This window comes from Populus euphratica, unplaced genomic scaffold (assembly GCF_000495115.2).
Source record: "Populus euphratica unplaced genomic scaffold, PopEup_1.0 scaffold234.1, whole genome shotgun sequence".
NCBI classification, from domain to species: Eukaryota; Viridiplantae; Streptophyta; class Magnoliopsida; order Malpighiales; family Salicaceae; genus Populus; species Populus euphratica.
The window spans coordinates 865,887-891,006 of NW_011499928.1; the positions used below are offsets into that span (position 1 = coordinate 865,887).

The following is a 25,120-nucleotide window of genomic DNA, read 5'->3' on the forward strand; positions in this document are numbered from 1 at the left end:
CCCTTGACCGAAGTTAACAAATCTTTTCAGGGGACTGAAGTTTCAGCAGAAACTGTGGCTGCGGTGGGCATCGTTATCTCTTATTTTCAAGAAAATCATCTCCTCTTCTATTTTTCTCCTCATGCATGCCCAGCGACTCTTTACTTTTGCAGACATTTCTAGAGGTTCTTATAGCGTCAGTATCACCGAAGTGCAGACACCAAGACACGATATAACTTCACGATATGTGGATAAGCTCTTGTGGCCAGCTACCTGGCTGTACTGCCCTGCAACTGGGAACCTGCCGTATCCCATGTTTATTTGGTATGACAACCTCTGGCACATATATGATACTGTGCTCTTAAATCTTCAATTCATTTTAGATTGTACTTGATTTGTTAAATTAATGTCAAAGTTAATGGTTAGGCACCTAAGGTTAATATTAATGATAATAGTATATGCCACAGTCAATTTTATTAAGTTTTTATTTATTTATTTTTGGTGTGGTTCTTTAAAAAATATATAGGTTTGACACATATGTAAGACCATAGTATTTGACTTTGATAGTCAGTAAAGTTTAAAATATTTAGAACAATAAGTTAAATCAAAGATAGTATAGGTCTGATACGCATGCTAGACTCAAAATGCTTGAACTTGACAATGTGTCAAGTTTAAGGTACTCAATATGCTTGGATTTATCAGTCAACAAAATTTAAGATATTTAAACTTTGCAATGTGTCAAGTTCAAAGTAGTATGGGTCTAATATACATGTCAGACCTAACATGTCTTAACTTGGCAATCAACCAAGTCCAAGACGCTTGAGCTTAGCAATGAGCCAAGTTCAAGGTAGTTCAAGGTAGCATGTGTCTGGCATCCTAATATGCTTAGACTTGACAGTCAGCCAAGTCTAAGACGCATAAGCTTAACAATAGACCAAGTACAAGGTAGTGTAGTTCTGACTTACATCTCAAACCCAAGATGCTTGAACTTAACAGTTAGTCAAATCCAAGATAATGATCATCCTTCTTTGTCATATGCAAGGAAATGATTGTCCTCCCGTCACATGTCTATGAGAGTGACCAACCTTTCTCGGGTCTAATCTTAGAAAAAAAACTCAGTCTCTATAAACTTAGCTATACTTAATATCTTAAAATCTAATGTCTTTATATCTTTTTAGATGTATAAAAGCCCTTTAAGAATTCGCTATATTTTTATTAGATAAAGGATATTTATCTCTCATTTAATGCTATCAGAGTTATTATTCTATAGGTCCTCCTTTAACGGAATATAAATATATCATAAGAGTTTCATAATAAAAGGTTTATAATTTTTATTTTTTATTATATAAATATTTTTAAAGTATCTTTTTTTAGAGTATTTTTATATTTTCTTTTCTAAAATAATATTTATTTAAGTATCCAGAAAGCCCATACCTCATACCTCCATTAATAAAGATATTATGCACGTACACGAGCAGCTTTTAGCCTATCCAAAACCAAGCATAAGCTCAACTAGTTTGGTTTTTGGTTAAGAAAAATTGAGGAAATTGTTAGGCTCTGTTGATTAACCAACAGAGAAGACTATTTTTGGGACATCATCACCATCTTATATTTGTTTTACCACGTTAAAATCACATGTTGTGTTGCTAGAAATAGTTATCACTCCAGGATGAAATTAGCAGCCGCAATGAAGTAGTGCGCTGTTTCCCTGTCACCATCTGGTGGATACAACATTTATAATTCTGAGCCATGTTCTAAAATGCCGCATGTCCTAAATGTCAAAAACGATGATTATGAAGGTTAGGAAAAGGCACTACTGATTCAGTTTTTGTTCAGGTTCTAATTGTCCAGGTTGAATATTTTTGGTGGTGCACGAGGGATTTCAAGTGACGAGAACCTTAGACTTTTGGTTTTACAGGAAAACATCTAAGCACCTGAGTGAGGCAGAATATGTTTTGAGAAACAAGAACAAGTGTAAGAGAATGCAGCAAATTCTAAAGTGAAAGATGATGAAAACTTTAATTATACTTGTAAAAGTTTACAAAACATATATCTATAGAGCGAAACCTTGTTGAAATACAGAACAAGATCGAATCGGTTCATATGTTGCTCCAAGAAGTACTCACACACAATTCAAGAGAAACATTATTAATAACAACATTCAAAGATCTCGAAGTTGCCTAAGATTCACGGGAGATATGTATTTTGTATCTCCATCCAACAGTTTCTTGGCAATTATAACGTTGGCAGCCTCACTTGGATGATAAGGATCCCAGAACACATGCTTGGATCGATCTTCGCACAAGGTTGACGTTGGTCCACATGGAATTATCCCTGCAAATTGCCCTCCATTTCCACAACAAGCTCTACTTGATGTTGTAAATCCTGCACACAACTCTCACAGATGATATTCCTTCATAACTTTGTACATTCTAGTTTTCCAAACGAAAAAGAAACAGTAGGGCAAGATTTAATTAATGTTATGAAACGCACAATCTTTAAAATAACATCTAAATCTAATAAATGAGAAAGAAAAAGAAACGATCATCACATAAAAATCTGGATTTTTGGTAAGTACTTCATCCCAAATATAATAATTTATATATCATAAAAACAATTGAAACTTTGATTTTAAGATAAATTAGAGAGTACGTAACCTTCACCTATCTATATATCCACCACCCAACAGTCAGCTAGTCAGCCAAGCAAACTTTAATAGTCAAGAAAAACCAGAAACTAAAAATCTAGCCTAACATACCAAGTGCCAACCACTATTTAGATTTGTCAAACCAAGAGTACTTAATTAAGAATTAGGGTCTAAAGTCACCAAGGAAAGCATATATAATATTTTTCCCACAAGTATGATCACTTACCATATTTTTCATAATTTGTGATGAGTTCCATGACCATATCATACACATTAGCAAGAACAAATGTAGCTCCTGGAAGGTTTTCATTTAGTTCAGCAAGTAAATCTTTCAATCGTCCATTATACTGAACTGCTAGCTTATTTGCCAATCCCACGCATTCGTTTTCGTTTAATTGATTTATTGTCTTTTGATATGGAATGCAACCTATCGGGCCAACGTTCCCGATTACAAATTTTCGAGCATCCATTTTGTATAGTCTCTGCAACCAAAAAGGAAAATTATACACAGATATATATTTTCAAGTAATCAGAGGTTACTGACAACAGTGATGATTTTCATACCGTAAGTTGGCCTCTAAAGTGACTGAGCATGTCATCAATGAATGCATCAGGACTTTCGGAAATCCTTGCTCCAATAGAGAGAACTGGAAGTAGATAATTGTTGAGGAAATCATTTGCTCCAATAGTAATAGAGAAGATGGATTTCTTCATGATATAATCTCTTGCCCGGGATGCACCCAGCAATTTATCGAACTGCTTTCTAGTAATTGCGAAGTAGTCAATTTGTACATCCATTCCTAGCCTATTAACCTGCACAATACAATACATAAATCATGCACATGTGAATATATATACATATTGTAGTTCTATAGCTAAGGTTGTCAAGTGCTAACAAATATTCTTCCAGTTCCATTCATAATCCCTCCTCCTCCGGATGCATAATTCACGCCATATAATATAGCTTTTCCAGTGGTGTTTGGAGATAAAAACGGGTGAGCATAGTTTGGTTGTCCTAGTTCTTCCCCTGGAAACATGAAGTTAGCACTCACAAATATGAAGCAATGAAATATAGAGAAGATTGAAACAGGAAGAACAAAAAGGGAAACATGTCACAAGCAGCTGGCTTACCTACAATGTCACCAATGGTTCTCCCATTGGTATACCGGCCGGTAGGGTTTCCTCCGGATGCTTTAAAATCAATGCCATTAGGTTTGATATTGGCCTTGGACAAAGTTGGTAGATAATTGTTGTTTCCAGCATCAACTAGGGAGTCACCAAATATAAAAGAAGCTCCTAAAGCGGAATTATCACAAGCTACCTTTCCAAAATAGCTCAAATCCACGACAAAAAGCACCAAGGCCAAGGTGTAGATTATCGTGGCCATGGCTTGATAGCTTTTCTATTGACACTACAAATGTTATATCAAGATAGAGCCCCAGTGGTGAGTATTTATGCAGCTTTTTGTCACAAAAAGAAGCAAAGAATCCATAGGTGAAACTTGTAAGCTATCTTCTAATAGGGTATTTGGTAAGACCCACTATTGTAGAGGGGAGGACTAGTGCGTGTGTGGACGACAAAGTTCCCAGAGGTAGTTCATCAACATTGTTGCAAATTTCTCGACGTGTTGTGAACTTTTGGAGCTTGCTTTTTCAATACGTAATTAGCTCCAATGAAGGTCAAAGATATGCATTAATTCAATCAAGGTTATTAGTGGCCTAAATTAGAAAATGTTCTAGCCGAAGGGACTTGGGTGGTGTTTGGTTTAGGCGTTGGAACTCCATGGAACCCAAACTCATTAATTAATGACATGCCATTTGCCCGCTATTATACTCGGAAACAAAAGGTCCATGATGGAAAGGCGAGCCTGGAGCTCGAGGGAGAAGAACCATCCAATCAAAAACCCAAGTCTTGATTTGGACATAGAGATACATACTTGATAGAGCTTTTATTTCTATATTCATGCATTGTTTTTATTTTCTTAAATTACTAAAAATCATATTAAATTTAAGGAGATTCACAGTTAATATAAATAGGTTAAGTTAAATAGATGAAGGAGCGGTGGTATTCTTACAGTACTGGAGTTATTAATTTCCGCAATAGATTAACCATTTTGTTTTCTGTTAGTTTTTGTTATTGAGATTTTGATTTTCAATTTCTTACGTATTTCTATGCATGTGGGTTTTTTATATAAACTTGATGAATTAAAAAATATTTAATAAACTCTTATGAATATTTATTTTAAAATTAAAATTTAGAAAATTAATATATATATATATATATAAAGTAATTTGATGACATAAAAATATATCTCAAGATGTTGTTTATACGTCTTGGCATCATCCAAAACTCAAGGATATGAATTCAATAGATATACTATAGAAAACTTAAAGGAGATCAAGATAACATTGCATGTGGATTGAAATAGTATTTTGTTTCTTTTCTTTTTGTCCTTGAATTATTTTTTATTTTTTTAATTTTATCTTTTCCCTTTTTTTATTAGAATTTGAATCTTATATTTTGTTTTGATTAATTTTATACGGGGTTCTCTCATTATAAAAAAAAAACATGAAATTAAATTAATACTCAATTTGACTAAATGAAATTCAATTTTATTGATTAAAAAATAAGATTTTAAGGATCAAATTTGATACCGAAATAAAAACATCAACCTTTTTTTCTTTTAGATGTTTTTGATGCTTTATATTGGTGGAAAAAATAGATTTGCGCTTGGAAATGTTTTCTTATTCAAGATAAATTTTGATTTTTTGACTGATTAAAGGTTGTTTTGATATTAGATATTGATTTATCAAGGTTTGTGGGATGTTTATTAGGTATTTTCAAGTTAAAATTGGTTTTTTTGCTTAAATAATTTTGAATCCGAGTTTTTATGATACAGTTCAGCCTTATGATATGACCTAAGTTAGGTTCTGATACTAACTAATGTGAATCTCGTAATCATATGATCACGTAACCCATAATCAAGATTGAGATCTGATCCTGGAAAGCCAAAATAGATCTGATAGGAATGTGATACAATGAAATCTTGTTCCATGGTACTAATACTATTGGAATGAAGTAGAATGATGTCACGAAACCAATTAATTTGCTATAAGTCAAATTCAGTTTGTTCAAAAACTAAAGAATGTAAGAATCACTCTCAAACGTTAAAACTGAAAAAAATCAAAAATAATATTCATCAATGGTTCTGAAATTTAGATTACATGTTTTTAAATAGTTCTTAAAAATTAACCTTAATGGATCTATTATTATGGATTGAACTGACCTAAAAACCTAAATTGAAAAGCCCATAACTTAATCCAAACAAGTCTTGGATCTTAGCTCAAAACAAAATTTTAATTAAGCCCAAACATGAAAAAAATAATAAAAATAACTAATCTATCATCAAATAGCATCAAACCATTTTTTCCTTATGTAACAAAGATGAATAAGGAATCCTTTAAAAAAAGAATTCTAGAACATTAATAAATCATTGTCACTATTAAAAGTTATGTTTTAGCTCATTAAAGATCTTTATGGAACTATAAAATTTTCAAAACAAGATGTCATATCCTTCTAAAAAAAAATATTGTTAAATAGAAAGTCCATAAATCAAAAAAGAAATAACAAAATTTATACAGCTTGTTTGACCTATATCGCAAGTTATTTTTGAACTCTAATTAACCTGAGAATTTACCCCAACATAGACAAATATCTTTGAAATCTTTAGATCAAGTTTCATCTAAATCTAATAATTAGATTTGAAGTTATACTTAGATAATTACTGGCGTGGCAATGTATCATCTAATTTTAAAAAAAAAAAGAGATAAAGAAATATTTTAAACAAAAAAAAAAAAAACTCAAAGGCTGGTTGGTAGGGCTATGCACGCCTACCTTGCTTTGTTATTAGCCAAACATACTTAGTCACCTAAACCCAAGTGTCTAGCCTTTGTTTGTTGAGCTTTTTTGTTTATTTTTTTATTTTAATTAAATTTTGTTAAAAATAATTATTTTTTTATTAAATATGATTTAATTTATACTTAGTTTTTGAATAAGATCATTGCATTTTTTTATACAATTAGCCAACACTCTTTTCGTACAAATATTTGAAAATATATTTATTGGTTTTTATGCATATATTTATTATTATTATTATATGATATTTATGATTCTAATAAGCTTTTATTTGAAAATAAATAAACATTATAGTAAAAAAAACCAACAAAAAGGTATCAAGGTTTTAATTAAATAGATGTATTGTTTTTATTTTTAGTTTGGATTGTCTAAGATATTTGAATATTTATTCTAATTTCCATCTCAAATACCTAAAAAAACTATTTTTTTTTCTAGATAATTAAATTAATAAAAAAAAATTGAAGAATTATAGAAAACTATTTTGATTCACTGTAAAACAAACAGAGGATGCTGAGCTATTGCCGGCAATGTGGATGGTTGTAAGTGGAGATGGAGCAATCAGGTATTTAGAAGTATAATAGTGATTTTTTAAAAAATATTTTTTATTTTAAAATATATTAAAATTATTTTTTTTAAATTATTTTTAATATTAATATATCAAAATGATCTAAAAATATTAAATATATATTAATTTAAAAAATAAAAAAAAATTAACTTTACAACCGCAGTGTATACTGGGCAGCTCATGGTGGAGAAGGAGAACGGAGCTGGCGTTGGGCAGTGAGATGTTGGGTGCTAGCAAAATGAGATAAAGTTGGTGTTTTTTTGAAAATGAGGGCGGGGTTTTGTGCAGGCGGCCGCTAGATATTGCCATAAATGGGTTATGGCCGCTAGATATTTACAGGCAATATAATAATTTTGTCTCGTTTCTAGTTCCTAACAACTTGATTTTATTTTGTTGACTTTATTTTCTTGTTTGACGTTTTAGTTATTTGTGTGTGAGTGTGTGTTTATTGTATTTTGATTTAAAAAAAACAATATTACTATTAATTTAATGCAAAAAATAGTTAATAATTTTGAAATAAATGTATTAATATTGAAAATAAATTTATCAATTTTGAATTAAAAAACATTATATATATATATATTATTTTTCTTCCTTTTTATGTTTTAATTTAAAAAAAAAAACATTAACGTGGATACGATGAAAAACATTAATTAATAATTTTAAAATGAGCTAAGCTTAATGCATTAAAAATAAATCTTTAATATTATAAAAAATATTAAAAATAAAGAAAATGACAAGAATGTGTTAAGGCCCCGTTTGTTTGCAGGAAAGTTGTTTCCTTTTGGAAAGTGAATTCCGAGGAAAGTGAATTCAGGGAGAGTGAATTCCGGGGAAAATGAATTCCTGAAAAGTAAAGTATTTTCCGATGTTTGGTAGTGTTATGGAAAATGAACTGGAAAATACTTTCCAATATTTTGTTATGTTATGAAAAATGAACTAGAAAATAATTTATTAATATTTTATTTTTCTCAAGTTTATTAAAATAATAAGGAATAAATCTTACAAATTAAAAAGTTGAATAATAATGAAATTGAAAAAAACATTTCATAAATTATCTCAAATAAAATAAATAATAATCAAAATAATAAAAATCAAATCTAAAAAAAATGAAGAAATTAAAATAATAATAATTAACATTTCTTCATAAAGTATTTCAAATAAAATAAATAACAATCAAAAGAACGAGGACCAAATTTGATAGAAAAAAAATTCAATAAAAAAATAATAGAAGAAAAGCAAATAACAATTATAAAAATGAGGATCAAAGTAAATATAAAAATTAAATTTTAAGAAATGAAATTGAAAAATAAATATTCAAAACAAAATATATATAGCAATCAAAAGTTTGAAGATCAAATTTGATATAATCAGCAAATAATGACATTTCTAAACTTTTCACAACTTCCGGAAAGTGTTTTCCTCCCAAATTTTTCAGAAAAACATTTTCCTGAAAATCAAGCCAAATTTTCCTTTGACTGGAAAGTGTTTTCTGTTTATCAACTTTCCTAACAGCAAACAAGTACAAGAAAGTTTGAAAAGTAATTTCCTAGAAATCACTTTCTGCAAAACAAACACAAGAAAGTTTGGAAAGTGTTTTCCTGGAAACCACTTTCCAGAAAACAAACACAGCTAAAAAGGAAAATACTTTCCTGAAAATTAAGCAAAATTTTTTTTGACTAAAAAATATTTTCGTTGACCAGAAAGTGTTTTCCGTTGACCGGAAAGTATTTTCCGTTGACCAACTTTTCTAATGACAAACAAACACAGGAAAGTTTGGAAAGTGGTTTCCCGAAAATTGTTTTCTGAAAACAGAATATATTTTTTTTGAAATTTTTTAAAAATATTTTTTTAAAATAAATTTAAAAAAATTAGGTTATTAAAATTACGTTTTCTAACCACGATGAGAAGGATGTAAAACGCCACCAACAAGAAATAATAGTAGTTATTCTGAAAATTGAACTACTAACTGAGAGGGTTTTCTTGCCGGAATACAAATATGAGAATGATAGTGCGACCATGCACAAGCAAATTCAGGTTCCTCCTCCCTCCCTGCAAGAATGCTATCATCCTAATATATTATGTCAGAAGAACCCTTGACAACAGAACGCAAACAGGGAAGATTTTGTGACTTGTAAAGGGTATTGGTGTCATTTAAAAATCCCAAATTCCAACTTTCCTAACTCCATCCTCCATTTCAAAATCCATGACAAGAAACATTACCGTTGAGAAACCACACACACACACACAGAGACCAAAATCACAGGGAGAGAGTGAACCGAGAAAGCTCAGAAATGTCGACTTTGAGAAAGAGAAGGCCACAAGATCACCAAGAGCCCAACAAAAACACAAAGCCAAATGAAGAAATCAACAACAATGAGCACCACGAAACCCCAAAGATTTCTGTCTACGAACAAACGAGAGAAGAAAGAATCAAAGAAAACCTTGAAAGAATGCAAAAACTTGGTCTCATGGACCTTTCTCTCAAGCTCAAGGCTTGCACTGCTCCTTCTAAAAGAACTCCAAGGACAAGCCCTTCCTCGACGAAACACCCCTCTCCCTTTCTGCCACGGGGGCCTCTTCGCCGTTCCTCTAGGTGCCTGTAGCATGACCCCCCCCCCCCCTTTTTTTCTCTCTTCACCCCATTTTGTGGTTTATTGAATTAATGCATGTTTTAAATTCTGGGATTTCTATTACGCTTTGAATGTTATGGCTTTGAAAGAATATTTTATCAACTGGGTTTGATTAAAGTTCTTATTTTGAGGGCTTTTTTTTAATATCTTAACATTTAATATGCTCTTTTGAGTTTATTAAAGTTTTTATCTTTCTCTGTGTTACTAGCTAGAAACATGAAAACAAGTAAAAAGGACATGAAATATAGAATTTTTTATGTGTTTTTATGTTAAATAAAAATTTATACAAGGATTTTCGAGTAGGTGATGAAATTTTGTATCTTTCAAGTGTTTTGATAAAACTTCCTTAATTAGTTTTGTAAATATTGAATATTGGAATTATGATAGGTGTAGTGGCATAACATTTATTTTCAAATCCTACATGGGTCGTTTGTATTTTTTGGCTAGGAATAAGGTTTCAAGACTAATTTTGTTTTCATGTGAATTATTGTCTCACTATAATGTTTTTCTTTTCTGTTTTTGGGGCAAGCTTAGGTTGCAAAATTCAACTCCAGTTAGTTACTCAGAAGTGGCATTGACTAAGAAAGATGGATTGTTAGAGGATGAGAATACAATGCAAGAGGTGGGATCAAAGCCTGAGATATATACGGAAGAGCATGAGAAGTTGTTAGGAAACACCGAGAGGAGCTGGACGCTTTTTGTGGATGGGTGTGGGAAGGATGGAAAGAGAATTTATGATCCGATAAATGGAAAGACTTGCCACCAATGCAGGTCAGCATGCTTTGTGAACTCCATTTGTATGTCATCGTGTGTTAAACTTATCTTTTAAGGGTAGTAAGGTATGCCTTTGCGATAGTAATCCTATTATTAACAAGAAAACGTGACATTTTGTCACATGCTTTCCAACAAATTAGCTATGTTTGATATTCAATTGTTCTTAAAGGCATGGAGGTGTCCATTTAGTAGTGCACAGATTAGTAAAGTATTGTGATTAGAAGTGCTGTTCTTGGAGAAGGTTGCTGAAATGTGTTTTAGGGCGTATAGCAACCATAATTGTAAAAATGCTTTTCGTAAAACTCATATTGGTGGACTTTTTGTGCTTCTAAAACTTAAGTTGGTATGTCTATCCATAGAGTAATCTTCACTCTAATTATAACCTTTTTCACATCCCCTTTCTGTATGAAGTACCTTAAATGCTGCTTCATGGAAAGAGCGCTGACTTTCTTTACCATTTGACCTCTTAGTACTGTCAAAGATGAACAAACACTCAGTAAAGCATTTCTAGGTTACTGCAAGTGAATGGTTGGGGTTTCTTACAGCTTTCAGATAGTTTTTGAAGAGGAGCCAGTGATAAAAACACGTTAGCAATACTAACAGCAATAAACAAATGGCATGGCCATATTTGCTTGTGTGGTTGTGTGTGAGTATCATGAATTGATTTGAATGCTTAGTTTGTATCGTGTTCTAGTACAGCTAATGACAACAGTATCAAAATTCACATTGAATATATCATAAGAAACAAAAAGATTATAGTGCGAAGAAGTTGACTTTAATTTTAATTTAAATGTTTTCTGTAAATCTTGTTATGGCACAAGTTTTGAAGGAAAGCTTAATGCCAGCTTCTTTCCATTATTAACTGAACTGGCTATCTGAAAATATGCATTAGAATACCTAAGTTTTTGTGCGTGGTGTTGTTGTAAGGGATGCACTGCTAGTGGTAACAAAAGAAGTTGTAACTGAAGGTCTGGGAATGGACTGTGGGGGGCTGCGGTAGTGTTAAAATGTAGTGGTTTTGGAACAGGGAACTTGTGCCTGGTTGACAAAGCAATGATAGTATATCAATGCTGCAATCTTATAGTTGATGCAGTGGTGCTGGTGAGACTAGTAATGACAAAGTTGGGAGTTGCCAAAATGCTAGGAAAGGGAGGACCTGGTTTGGTGTCTGAAGTGGTTAGAGTGTTTGGGACTTGCGGAGAAGTTTGCTGAGAGTTTTGTTGCAGTAAATGGAGCTTGGTGGAAGAGTGGGGAGATGAAAACAATTGAACTTGTTATACCAATTAATGTATCAGTGTCTTTTTTAGAAGGTTGTGTTAAGGATATGATGCTATAATGAGGTTTGATATATTTTTCTTTTGACAAAATTGAACTTGCCTTCATTGTTGAGAAGTAGAGCTGAATATTGATAGCAATGGGCCAATTTGCATTATTCATGACAATACCGTGCATGTTAAATTGGTTTGTCAGATCATTGATTCTCAAGTTGTTTATTATTTGATTAATTGATCAGTGGAAAAGGCTTCAAGTTTTAAAATATGATATGTTTTTCTGTACATGGTTCAAAAACAAATAAACTTTTGAAAAGTGGAAGTTCAATAGAAAATGCTTTCCCACAATCACTTGTTTTCCTTTAAAATTAGTGGCTAGAAAGAAATGATCAAAATAGCTTTGGACGTCTGTAATGTGAATATCTATCCAACAATTAAATTTTCCTTTTCTTGTTTTGTGTTTCCTATTATCTAATACTTATGTTTGCACGTAGGTTCTTAAATCATTTCTTTATAAAATCTATATGACTTCAATCATTCACAAATTGAAAATGGTACTTGGACAGGCAGAAAACTCTTGGTTATCGTACTCACTGCTGCAAATGCAAGATGGTCCAGGGACAGTTCTGTGGAGATTGTTTGTATATGAGGTAAATATTTTTAGAATATTCTTGACTTGTATTTGCTCTGAGTTTCCAAGCTTTTTATAGGCTTATAATTCTAAGTTTCAATGCACTCTAACTACGGGAACAATCCATAGATAATCAATTCAATTTTTTTCGTTGCCCTGCCAAACTTGTAAATCCTCTGCTAGTCTGTCTTTGTCGGACCTCAAATTTTCTCATTTAATTTCTTTTAATTCTCCTAGGTTTGCCCATCTGACCTCTCACTTGCTTTTCCTTTTATAATATTAGAAGGCTAAAAAGTGCAACTATGCGAACCCTGCCATTTGGCTATTTATTTTATTTTTATTTAATTTGTATCATGAAAGGCCCATTTCACAACCTAAAAGACTGAAACAACTGATCAGTTTAATTTGGAAAATCTGTTTTTCTCAGTTCTTCCTTTCTTGGTATGCAGATATGGGGAGCATGTACTTGAAGCCTTGGAAAATCCGAATTGGTTATGCCCTGTATGTCGTGGAATTTGCAACTGCAGTTTGTGCCGACAAGCAAAAGGGTGGCCTCCCACTGGCACTCTTTATAGGAAGGTAGCTTTCTCAGCTTAACAAAATATGAAAATCTAACTCCTTGTTGCAGAAAACTAATTGAGCAAGCCTTTTGTATACCTATCCTTCCAGATATCAAGTTTGGGCTACAAGTCCGTTGCACACTATCTCATCCAAACCAAGCGCCTACAAAACACTGCCAATGAAGTTTCTGCGAAAAGATCACTGCCCTTTTCCAACATGGAAGTTGTGTCCAAAGAATCTCCGCAGTTCATTTATAAAACGGCTGAGCAATTAGAGCATCAATCTGAAGACAAAATACTTGATGAGTTAAAGGGCAAGACAGAGAACAAAATGTCAAGCAGCAGAAATCTGGCTAATGATGGTCAGACAAAAAGGGCATTGACTTTTTCAGGCCGTGAAGTCAAGTCTGAGATTGTGGAATCTGCAAAGGTCAACCATGAGGATCATGACAACCTTGGTTTATCAAAGCCTCAGTGTGAGGAAATGAATAACGAGTTTGAAAAAGAGAAGCACATGCAAAGCAATGGAAATCATGCTACAGCTTGTCAGACAGACAAGTCATTGACATTTTCTGGAAGTGAAGCAAGGTCCAAGAAAGTTGAATCTGCTGTCACCCATGAGATTCATGACGATCTTGCATTATCAATGCCTAAATTTGAAGACGTGTATGAAAATGAATTTAAAAGTGAGGAAGCGAAGAAGGAAACACGCATTTACCATGAGATTCATGATGATCTTGCATTATCAATGCCAAAATTTGAAGGCAATATTCCTTCTGAAAGTTGCCTGAAACATAAAAGGAAACACGCATCTGCCATCAACCCATGTCCAGATAGTATTGCTGCAAGATTAAGGCGGAGACGTTGGAAAAGTAATGGGAAAGATGATGCAGAGTTCATGGGGGTGGATGAGAAAGCCTCTAATGTTAAACCAGCTGTAAATGCCATGTTGTCAAGCCAAAACATGGAGGAAGAAAATGAAATGCATGTTGAGGATGATAAACGTTTTGTATTGGAGAGCAGTCAGCTCAAGAAGCGTACTCATGCTGAACCAAACCCAGATAGTATTGGCGCAAGATTGAGACAGAGGCATAGAATGGGCAAAGGCCATGAAAACAACGAGTTGCCGGGGACAAGATTGAGAAGTAGAGGTTAGAATGAAACTTACCGAGTATTAGAAACCCTAGGGAAGACATTGCCTGAAGATTTTGAGGCCCTGGAAATCAACAGCATGAAGATCAAGGGCTTTTCCATTTTTATCAGCAGCAGCAGGGATGGAGCTTAGGATTTTTTTGATAATGCAGCAGTCTTAAAGCTGCTAGAAACTATGGTTTGCTGGATTTAGTGCAATTTGTAACATCATATTGGCTTTTGCCAAGATCCTGGTCCTTTTGGATTGGATAAACTTATCTGTTGAAATGTGGGATTCAAAGTTTATTGGAGCAATCTAACCGCTCAAGAAGTCTGATGCTAATGCAAATAACATCCCTTTGGGCCAAGTAATATCCATTTAGTCTCTATTTCCAGTTACATCATAGGATAACAACCTTCCAGTACGGCATGCTTATGAAATAATCATCAATTAAACCATGATTCTTGGTGAGCATCTAACTTCAATGGAGACTATATATGATCATCAACGAAAACTATATATTAATATTTCAAAATGATCATGTTTTTCCTGCATCATGATGATTCTGGTTGGTAGATTCTTTTATATATATATTATTTTAATATATTTTTAATTAAAAAATACTTTTAAAAAATATCACAATAATATCAATCGCGCTAAGCGAAATGCGGAAAGTTTAGCCTCCAATTCCATCTTATAATGCATTCTCATCTAGCACTTTGTCGGTAAACCTTGGAAAGAATTCAACATCACAGAGGGAAAACCGAAAAAGGAGAAGATGAATCAAGAAAGCCTAATAAAGAAAAGGGTATAATTACAAAAAGGAGATCATCCCCTACTCCTTGCCCTAAATTCAAAATGGAGTTGTGACAAAGCTAGCTATTGTCTTTCTGCTGTAAAAGGACGTCACGTTGCTTTACATTTGACGTGGTCACACCCATGCTACGAGTGAGGGACCGTCGGCAATCCCTTTCGTCTTTGTCCTCTCGTTAAAGAAGCATGCAAAGCCTTGAAGTCTAGTGATTTGAGCAAAGAATAGCTTCGCTCTCCCCGATGATATTGTTTTTGACTGATAAATGATTTGTTCCTCGCTGCTTTTGATGCAATCCATTCCTTGCGCTTGACCATCGATAAGCAATGATGAATCATGAACATGGATGGAATGTACCTTTATTACTACCTATTTGGCCCGGCGAATATTTCTTTTCCTTTAAAAAAACATTATATAAATAAATTTTATCAACATTATTTTTGTAAATAAAAAAAATTCTAACTAAAAATTAACAAGTTACTACATATATGTAATCAAATAAATTAAAGAAAATTAACAAGTTCGTGCATATATGTAATCAAATAAATTAAAGACTATGGAGATTAATAAATGAAAAAAAAAATATAAATAATAACTAAAAATAAAATCTGAAAAATCAAAAAATAGAAATATATCAATATATTTAAAGTAACAAGACATGATATTTACCCGGTTATGAAGGTTATTTATTAAAATAACTTTTTATTTAATCCAACAATAACAAAAAATAAATACTTACATTAAATTGATTAAAAAAATTATATTATACAAAGTTGCACGTATTTGAAATATCATATGAAAATAAATATTTATTTTAAAAAATAAATATTTATTTTGAAAAATAAATTTTATTCGTACAAAAGATAAAAGAAATTGTAAATAAATCAGAAAAATCTCTTTAAAAAATAATCTTTATTTAAAAAAGGTTTTATAAAAAAAATAAAAGAGAGAAGGGACATTAATTTAAATATAAATAAATAATAATAATTTTAAAAAATATATAAAAAAGCATTAATTTTTAAAAAAAAAAATTAAGCACTACTAGACAAGGTCAGCTTACTTAACCTGTTTTGTTAGGGTTCGCACATTTAAGCCTTTATTTATATTTATTGTAGTTGGGACGAATGATATATCATCTGTTTCATTTTTTTTTATGTGTTATTTGATTTTTCTCAAATTTCACCCATCATAAAGGCTAAAAAATTAAAGTTAGAGTTTTTTTACTTAAAAATCAATTTTTTACCCAAAACTCATAAAACAATCATAAGAATCTTGATAAGTTTATCCATGATTTTAAAAAACCCCTAAAACCAAAATTTTTATTGAGTTTAGGTATGTTTTTTAGATACCTTCAAGATTTAAAAATATCTAATATGAACTTCATTCATTGAAGGGAGACATTTGATACAAAAATCAGCTATTTTGGTGACTGGAATTGACATCAAAAATAAATTTTTATATTAAAATTTATTTAATAAAATATTGAACTAAATATGTATAGCTTTTAAGTGTAAGATTGAATTAAATTTTTTTATGTGAATTTTGAAATTATCATCTACTCATAGTATCTTTTATACTTTGGTTCTTTGTTTTTTAATTATGTCTATAATTAAAAAAAATTGATTTAATTGTTTTTGAATTAAAAAAAATGTAATTTTGCACACAAAAAAAGGATTTAATAATAAAATTGAAAAGAAGCAAAATCTTGATAGCAGGTCCATAATAAAACATGAGAGGAAGAATAATAGTGTGTATAGTGAAAAACTCACACCTTTTTATATATATATATATATATATTATTGAATTTCATGTTAATGATATCTTTGGATTAATTCGCACACATTAAATTAAATTATGTTATTATTTAAAATGCTTTAAAAATATATTCTTCACATTAATTTAATGCATCCCCCTGAATATTGATTGTGAGAGATTCAGACTTAAGACTCACAAATCTAACAATTGAGTTTTATATCTAACTTATTCTTTTATGCCAATTAATTGCTTTCCCATGCTAAGTATAATTGGAAATATTGTTCGATCGAATCGGCTGATTAAAACCGGTAAAATTAAGTTTGTGTAAGGAAGGATAAGGAAGCATCTAGGCTTAAGCCATATTTAGGTCCTGTTATTTTAATTTTTTATTTGTTTAGATTTTTTTAAATCATTTTGATATATTTTTATTAAAAATAATTTTAAAAAATAAAAATTATTATTTTAAAATATTTATAAATAAAAATTATTTTAAATTATAACTGATATAATATTCTCAAACAGATCACTTAATTGCATTTCCTAGCCGCATATAACTGGCAATAATTTAAGTAAATCGAATAAAAACCTATAAATTTCAGTTTTATTCTTGAATAACCATTGAAGTTCTAACCTTAATGGGTTACATGCCATGAACATGTTTTATTATTATTATTTTTTTTATAAAAAAAAACTCCTCGTCGATCCTAATATTTTACTGTATCAACAGTTCCATTGCTTTTAAAATATAATTAGAAAAAAAAAAAAAAAACTTTTGATTGATGGGATTTTTGACCTACACGTAGTTCAACCTACTAGTTGAGGTAGTGGTTTTCACATCTTAGGCTGTAGCCGGGGGTAGCAAGCTCGTGTCTTGCACATGCAATCCCAGGAGTCAATCATTTGCAAGTGCTGCCGTCGAGACAAGTTCAGCTTTGATTTTGCTTCCTAACTATTATACAGTAAAATTGAATAAAGAATTAGGAAGTCTACACTAGAAAAATAATATCAAAATTGAATAAATTTGATAAGATTCAAACTTAAAATTGAATAAATTTGATAAGATTCAAACTTGAAATTAGGTTGTGAAAGGAATGTATAAGAAATTTATATGGTGCAAAAATTTTAAAACAATAAATGTAATAAGAAGAGTAGGTAATTGTTACTTTAAAAGGAATAGTGTGGGTGGAATTCTCTATTTAAAAAATAATGCTAGATAAAATATCAACAACAATTACAACACATATTTAAAAAAATATAAAGATAATCAATAGGTTTGTAGTTTTCATTGTGATGCTTTAAACTCGCGGTTTTCATTACTCGAAAACCTAAAAAAAAATAAAGAATATATTAATTCATATTCTTTTGTCAAAGAATTTTTATGTGTCGTCTGTAATTAATTAAAAAATTATTCAATGAATATGAATTTTTTTTATCATGAATTGTTAAGTTATTTTTTGCATTCAAAACATTTAAGTTATGTGATTATTTTATAAGTGTAAATTTGCTTTTTATGTATTAAAAAAATCACAAATTATTAAATTTATTTTTCAGAGATGTCATTACAAGTTTGAAATTATAAAAATAGTTTAGAGTTTAAGTATAGAATTGAGATCGGTAACATCAAATCTTTTAATTTTAAAGTCTAAAGTCTTCTTAATTAGGATAAGCATAGAAAAACTGAAACAATAAGTAAGACATAGAGATTGACATGAGAATTGATTGAATTCATAGATAATTAGAGGCATGCATGCTAGTTACAAGCTCAACATGGTTTTTGACTTGAGTTCTGTTCCCTCTTTCTTTTTTGAGGTCAAATATTGACCATTAAAATAAATTTGACTTGTTTAATTACTATTTCATTCACCAATTTGTACTAGTCAATAAGGCGACTTTTAGGACATGAAATAATGTCACCTTAATTGGCATATGTGTGTGTATATTAAGAAATGTGAAATAGTTTTTATTATATAGTTTGGAAATTGCAATCAATGTCTCATTGTTTGGCAACTGGTAGGTCTGAATCATGATCTGGAATTACAGAGGAGTAATTCCATTCTAGGTCTTCCTTCATGGGACATGCCTATGCCCTAGAAGAGAATTTTAACATGACATTTTTTATTTTATTTTTTTATATTATTGTCATTGTGAGATAGGTAAGAATTACGAGAATCATAATGCTGGGTGTTAGTCTCATTGATTGAACATGGGAGCTCTATTTATTTTTTTCATAATTGCCCACCTATTTTATGTAATTGCTATCACTATTAAAATTAACTTTATATTATTTTATTTAAATATAATGTATAAAATTATATTTTTTAAATTTATTTTTATTTAATTTTTTAATTTATAAGATTTATTTTTTATTATTTTAATAAATTTAAAAAAATATTAATAAATTATTTTTAACTTATTTTTCATGACATAACTAAGTATTAAAAAATGTTTTTTAACTTATTTTTCATTACACTACCAAACATCAAAAAATAATTTATTTTTTAAAAAAATTATTTTTCAACAAAAAAACATATTTTTTTAAATTTTTTTTTAAAATAAATTATTTTCTAGCAAATAAATTTTACTTCTCCTTTTTTTTTCTTTTTTTTCTTTACATTATTGTCATTGTGAGATATTTAAGAATTACGAGAATCATAATACTGGCTGTTAGTCTCATTAATTGAATACGGGAGCTCTATTTATTTTTTCATAATTGCCCACCTATTTTCTGTAATTGCCTACTCATACATCGCTATCAAAGATCCAAACTTGACGCGTGCCAACGTCGCGTCATTTAAGAGGCAACCAAGAACTCAACTTCCATTTCCAGACCAATTTTTTCTTTTTCTTTTTTTTTTTTAAAAAAAAACAGTTTAATTTTTAGTTTTTTTATTGTTTTTATTCTATAATAAAAGCTATTTTTTTAATCAACTTATACATTAACTAAAATTAGTTTTTTTAAATATTTTAATAGAAAATTATCATGACCATTGTCATCTATTTATTTTCCTGTTAAGTATAAAATAGAATAAACTATAGTATAATCTAGAATATACAGAAAAGATAATCAGGGTAATTTTTTAAAAAATATTTAATAAAAAATCATTATAATCATTTTTATTTTTATATTATTATCTTCCGGAGGGGAAGCGCCTATGGTCAATTTATCAGTGTAACAAAGGCAATTTGTACTAGTCAATAAGGTGACTTTTAGGCCATTAAATCATGTCACCTTAATTGGCATCTATATATATATATATATATATATATAGAAATGTGAAATAATTTTTATTATATAGTTTGGAAATTGCAATCAATGTCTCATTGTTTGGCAACTGGGAGGTCTGAATCATGATCTGGAATTAGAGAGGAGTAATTCCATTCTAGGCCTTCCTTCATGGGACATGCCAATGCCCTAGAAGAAAATTTTAACATAACATTTTTATTTTATTTTTTTACATTATTGTCATTGTGAGATAGGTAATAATTATGATAATTATAATACTAGGTGGTGGTCTCATTAATTGAACACGAGAGTTCTATTTATTTTCTTCATAATTTCCCATCTATTTTATATAATTGCTATCACTATTAAAATTAACTTTATGTTATTTTATTTAAAATATTTTATAAAATTATAATTTTTTAAATTTAAATTTATTTAATTTTTTAATTTATAAAATTTATTTTTTATTATTTTAATAAACTTAAAAAATATATTAATAAATTATTTTTCAATTTATTTTCTATGATATAATAATCACGTACTGAAAAATATTTTTTAATTTTTTTTAATATACTACCAAATATCAAAAAATAATTTTAATTATTTTTCAATAAACAAATAATTAATTTTTAATTAATTTTTTAAAAATAAACTATTTTCTAGTAAATAAATTGTACTTCTCCTCTTTCTTTTCTTTTCCTTTTCTTTTCACATTATTGTCATTGTGAGATAGGTAAGAATTACGAGAATCATAATACTGGGTGTTAGTCTCATTAATTGAATACGGGAGCTCTATTTATTTTTTCATAATTGCCCACCTATTTTCTGTAATTGCCTACTCATACATCGCTATCAAAGATCCAAACTTGACGCGTGCCAACGTCGCGTCATTTAAGAGGCAACCAAGAACTCAACTTCCATTTCCAGACCAATTTTTTCTTTTTCTTTTTTTTTTTTAAAAAAAAACAGTTTAATTTTTAGTTTTTTTATTGTTTTTATTCTATAATAAAAGCTATTTTTTTAATCAACTTATACATTAACTAAAATTAGTTTTTTTAAATATTTTAATAGAAAATTATCATGACCATTGTCATCTATTTATTTTCCTGTTAAGTATAAAATAGAATAAACTATAGTATAATCTAGAATATACAGAAAAGATAATCATGGTAATTTTTTAAAAAATATTTAATAAAAAATCATCTATATTTTTATACTTAACATACATGTTTTTTAAAAAATATAATTTATTTTCTTGTTGAGTGTAAAAAAGACTGGAATAATTATTTTAAATAAACTACTTTAAATATTAAGCCAAAAGATTCAATACGAAGAAAGAAGTTAAAATTGTTATTACCTTCCGGAGGGGAAGCACTTTTCGGACTATTACTCTTTTAACCTCGACATATGAATCTGCTGTTAGAGCCAACTTTTTCGGCCTATGGTCAATTTATCAGTGTAACAAAGAAAACTGTGGTAGCTAGCTAGTGGCCTTTTCCTTCCTTTTGTGGCGGCAGCGGCAGCGGCAGCAGCAGCAGGAGGTGGGGCAAGGCGCACAAGCCCTGCTGCTGAGAAAATGGGGATCCAATGCTATTTGCTGGTAGCTAGCGATGACCTGTTTATGGCTGCTTGGGAGTTGACCTAACATTTTTGTACCCGTTCACCAACATAAATGTGTAGTTTTTCAAATGGATATATCTTAATTTTGTGATTTTGGATTTTCTAATTAACATTGAGGAAGATTAACAGAGGCTAAATATAATTTATTTTATGAAAAAATAACATCTTTTCTTCACAGAAAGCGAAAATCATATGATTTACAAAACATTTTCCCATCTTAGTTGGGTGGTTTGCACTTAGTAATCTTTTTATTAAAAAAAAAAAAATTGGGCTATTTTGATATATTAATATCAAAATAATTTTATAAAATAAAAAATTATTATTTTAATATATTTTTAAATAATTTTGTTTAAAAAATAACTACTACTGCAATCTCAAACACTCTTCCTGAAAATAAGTAAATAACAAAAAAAATTATGTATTAAAATAAATATTTATTAAAATAGTATTTAAGAATTTAGTAACGGTTATTTTTTAAAATATTTTTTAAAAAATATATTGAAATAATGTTTTTTTATTTTTAAAAATTTATTTTTGATATTACTACATAAAACAAATTTAAAAAAATTAAAAACATTGAAATGTAAGTATAAATAGGGTGGAAAAGTATGTAAATGAAAGAATATAATATAATGTTTCATGAAAGAAGAAAGATTTATTTATTTATTTATTTTTTTCAAAGAAAACGAAAACATTTTCCCATTTTAAATGGGAGGTTTGTACTTAAATAATCTGACAAGCTGAATTAGTAAGGCTGTGGGAGGGTGTAAATGAGTTTTTGGACTGTTTTGAGGACAGGTGTCCCCACAACACCCACCACCTTTAATAGGGCATGTCATGGCCACAAACATTAATACTTCTTCATCAACATGGAATGCATGACATAAATTGACCTTCATTAATATCTTTTACTGCTAACTGTGAAGAAGTTGGCTGTCTGGAGAGTTATCGTGTTTTTAAATTTTAAAAATATTTTTAATTTTAATAATTATTTTTATATTAGTACATTAAAATAATTTAAAAATATTAAAAATAAAATAAATAAGTTTACAAGTAGAATCCAATACGAGGATCCAAGGAAAATAAAAGAAAGAAGAAGATATATTTTTAAGATATATATACATAAAGTATAAGATGATGGCATTACATTAAACTAAATTCTATTTCCGTAATTAAATTAAAAGAACTGGTCGTGGACTATTAAATTCAATATCCCTAATTAAATTAAATTAAATTAAATCCTCTTCTAAGAGTTGACCAAAGAGGGATAGAAACTAAAATGATTTAATTATTTTAGAGAACAACGACACCTTCTTCGCTTTATCTTGTCTTGTCTCTGCAAAAATACTCGTAGAATAATCCTAGTCTAGCGCTCGGTCACCTACTTCTAGCCGCAAGCAAAGACCCAAGTACGACGAGAAACAACTTTAATAGTGTTTTGCATTTATAGTTGTTGTGTTTTTTTTAAAGTATTTTTATTTAAAAATATATTAAATATATTTTTAAAAATTGTTTTTAATATTAATATATCAAAATAATTAAAAAATATTAATTTGAAGTAAAAATAAAAAAAATTATTATTTTTTAAATATTTTGAAAATATAAAAATAAATAGGATCTAAAACATAAAAAAAATTAGGATTTTTCTTCAATGAAAAACGACACCAAAATTTATTTTTTAAAAAAATAAATCAAAATCACAATTGAGATGATGCAGTAGCAACTCCAACAATATATTGTTGTAGCAAGATCAAGAGAAGCTACATCGAACTCCAGGAAAAAAAAAAGATTTATAATATATTTGTTGGATAAAAATTATTTTTTAAAATAGTTAAATTTAATTTTTATGATAATTTGGTTTTTTAAAGTAAAACTCAAATTCATTACCTTAAAACCTAAAAACCAAATCTCAATGCACTTGGTTTTACTTTTGACTCGAATGTGTTAAATAAAAAACTAAATTGATCTGAACAATTTAGTTTGAATAGGATTTTTAAAAGAATTTAATTTAATTTTTTTAAAAAAATATAATTTGATTGAGTTTTTTTACCCAAACCAACCCAACCAACCGATAGTCATCCCAAACAAGCATCATGTATACATGCAAATTATGTTTTATTTTAATATATAATACTATTACCAACATTTATTCATAAGATTTCACTTGGTGATGGATGAAATTCAAAATCACAACCATCTCCACTTGTAAAAGAAAGAAATATCTGTAGAAAAATCATACAGCTAATCCACCAGCATTTTAAATTATGCACCGTTTCCTAAATTTGATATTTAAAATAAAAAATCTTTAAAATATTCACTAAAATCTCGTGGATAGGGTGAAATCAGGAGGAGACAAGCAGGCCCGGCCCTGCAGAACATTTTAAAAATTATTATTATTTAATATTTTTTAATTTAAATAAATAAAATTTTTAATAATATATATTATTATATTAATTTTAACCTCCCTGTGAAATGCACCTAGCTCCACTCCTGCTTGTCGACGTGAGAACACTATACAAAGCCACATTTTTCCATTCAAAATAGAAAAATAAACAGGCAAAACATTAGTTTATTTGACTTGGAGGGGAGGCTTGGACTCCGCAGCTGCCTGGTTGGACAGAAAACAGCTTTTAGCTTACAAGCCACCAGCTGATTATTTGACTTTCTAGCACTGACCCTATGAAGAAATATGACTGAGTAGGTCCCACCACGGAGCATAAATCATTTAAAAATGAGATAAAAACAATTAATCAGCCAATTAGTTACTAATAATAATAATAATAATAATAATAAGATTAAAGACAGTAAGAACACCAGTTACATGTGGTCGAGCAAAGTCAATGTCCTTTCTGTCATTGTTTTGCCAAGGAGAGAGAGTCAATTCAGAGAGAGAGAGAGAGAGCAGAGTGGGGTTAGCACTTATCATTATCAAAACAAAACTGCCTCTGTTTTATTATAGAGAAAACTAGATACGTGTCACTGTCTTACATCGTCGATCCGAATCATTTTTTTTTTTACATAAAAAATATTTAGGATGTAAGTTAATATGGCTTAATTTAAATAACATATTATCTAATATTATGAGATTAAAATAATTATGTAAACAAAAAAACCTTAATGATTTAATATCAAAGTATAGAATTAAAAAAATAATATTTTTTAAAAATGTAATCGAAAAAAATACACCATTGTCAACATAAATTAACTTGATTAATTTACCATCCTTGACATGAGATTGACATAAAAAATTAAATTAAAAAATCTAGCAAAAAAAACCAAAGTTAAGTAAAAAAATACAAGCTAATCTAAGTTAATTTGACTAACCTAAACTACTCAGGATAGCCACATGAAAATAAATAGAAAAATCACAAAACTCAAGGGTTAATAATATAATGTCAGATTATAAAATTAAAAAAAAAATCAATTTCATAATAAAATGCTGAGAAAAAAACTTGATTCAGCTCGAGTTAATTCAACTAATTTGCTATCCAAGATATAAAGTCGAGATAAGCTAAAAAAAAAAAACAAATAACGAAGCTTATGTACTAGTAATCTAATATTAAATGATGAAATTAAAAAAAATAATTAATAAAAAATCTAAAAA

The 25,120-nt window shown here is 29.4% G+C and overlaps 2 protein-coding genes across 5 annotated transcripts; one reads left to right on the top strand and one right to left on the bottom strand.

Moving 5' to 3' along the window:
- Positions 1-1,971: 1,971 nt before the first annotated feature.
- On the bottom strand, positions 1,972-24,755 carry LOC105135872 (GDSL-like Lipase/Acylhydrolase superfamily protein). 2 transcript variants are annotated; one of them, XM_011040950.1, is made up of 7 exons: positions 24,746-24,755; positions 15,386-15,398; positions 3,758-4,032; positions 3,523-3,653; positions 3,191-3,439; positions 2,853-3,108; positions 1,972-2,364 (listed from the first exon to the last, which is right to left on the bottom strand). In XM_011040950.1, the coding sequence occupies exons 3-7, from the start codon at positions 4,011-4,013 to the stop codon at positions 2,141-2,143; spliced, it is 1,116 nt and encodes a 371-aa protein (XP_011039252.1). In that variant the 5' UTR covers positions 4,014-4,032; positions 15,386-15,398; positions 24,746-24,755; the 3' UTR covers positions 1,972-2,140. The 2 variants fall into 2 exon arrangements, with proteins under 2 accessions (XP_011039252.1, XP_011039251.1); XM_011040949.1 differs by lacking the exons at positions 15,386-15,398; positions 24,746-24,755 and adding an exon at positions 13,516-13,526 and having other exon boundaries at positions 3,758-4,037.
- Positions 9,085-14,449, top strand: LOC105135871 (uncharacterized). 3 transcript variants are annotated; one of them, XM_011040947.1, is made up of 6 exons: positions 9,085-9,444; positions 9,478-9,702; positions 10,268-10,510; positions 12,351-12,434; positions 12,865-12,994; positions 13,085-14,449. In XM_011040947.1, the coding sequence occupies exons 1-6, from the start codon at positions 9,401-9,403 to the stop codon at positions 14,129-14,131; spliced, it is 1,773 nt and encodes a 590-aa protein (XP_011039249.1). In that variant the 5' UTR covers positions 9,085-9,400; the 3' UTR covers positions 14,132-14,449. The 3 variants fall into 3 exon arrangements, with proteins under 3 accessions (XP_011039249.1, XP_011039247.1, XP_011039248.1); XM_011040945.1 differs by having other exon boundaries at positions 9,085-9,702; XM_011040946.1 differs by having other exon boundaries at positions 9,086-9,702; positions 10,274-10,510.
- Positions 24,756-25,120: the final 365 nt, after the last annotated feature.

What these genes read in the sequence shown, in the direction of transcription:
- LOC105135872 (XM_011040950.1), bottom strand. Translation starts at nt 4,013, where the DNA reads ATGGCCACGATAATCTACACCTTGGCCTTGGTGCTTTTTGTCGTGGAT. An exon ending in AACCATTGGTGACATTGTAG is followed by an intron (nt 3,654 to 3,757) that starts GTAAGCCAGCTG and finishes TCATGTTTCCAG; the next exon opens with GGGAAGAACTAGGACAACCA. An exon ending in ATGGAACTGGAAGAATATTT is followed by an intron (nt 3,440 to 3,522) that starts GTTAGCACTTGA and finishes TGTATTGTGCAG; the next exon opens with GTTAATAGGCTAGGAATGGA.
- LOC105135871 (XM_011040945.1), top strand. Translation starts at nt 9,401, where the DNA reads ATGTCGACTTTGAGAAAGAGAAGGCCACAAGATCACCAAGAGCCCAAC. An exon ending in AAGACTTGCCACCAATGCAG is followed by an intron (nt 10,511 to 12,350) that starts GTCAGCATGCTT and finishes GTACTTGGACAG; the next exon opens with GCAGAAAACTCTTGGTTATC. An exon ending in GGAGATTGTTTGTATATGAG is followed by an intron (nt 12,435 to 12,864) that starts GTAAATATTTTT and finishes CTTGGTATGCAG; the next exon opens with ATATGGGGAGCATGTACTTG.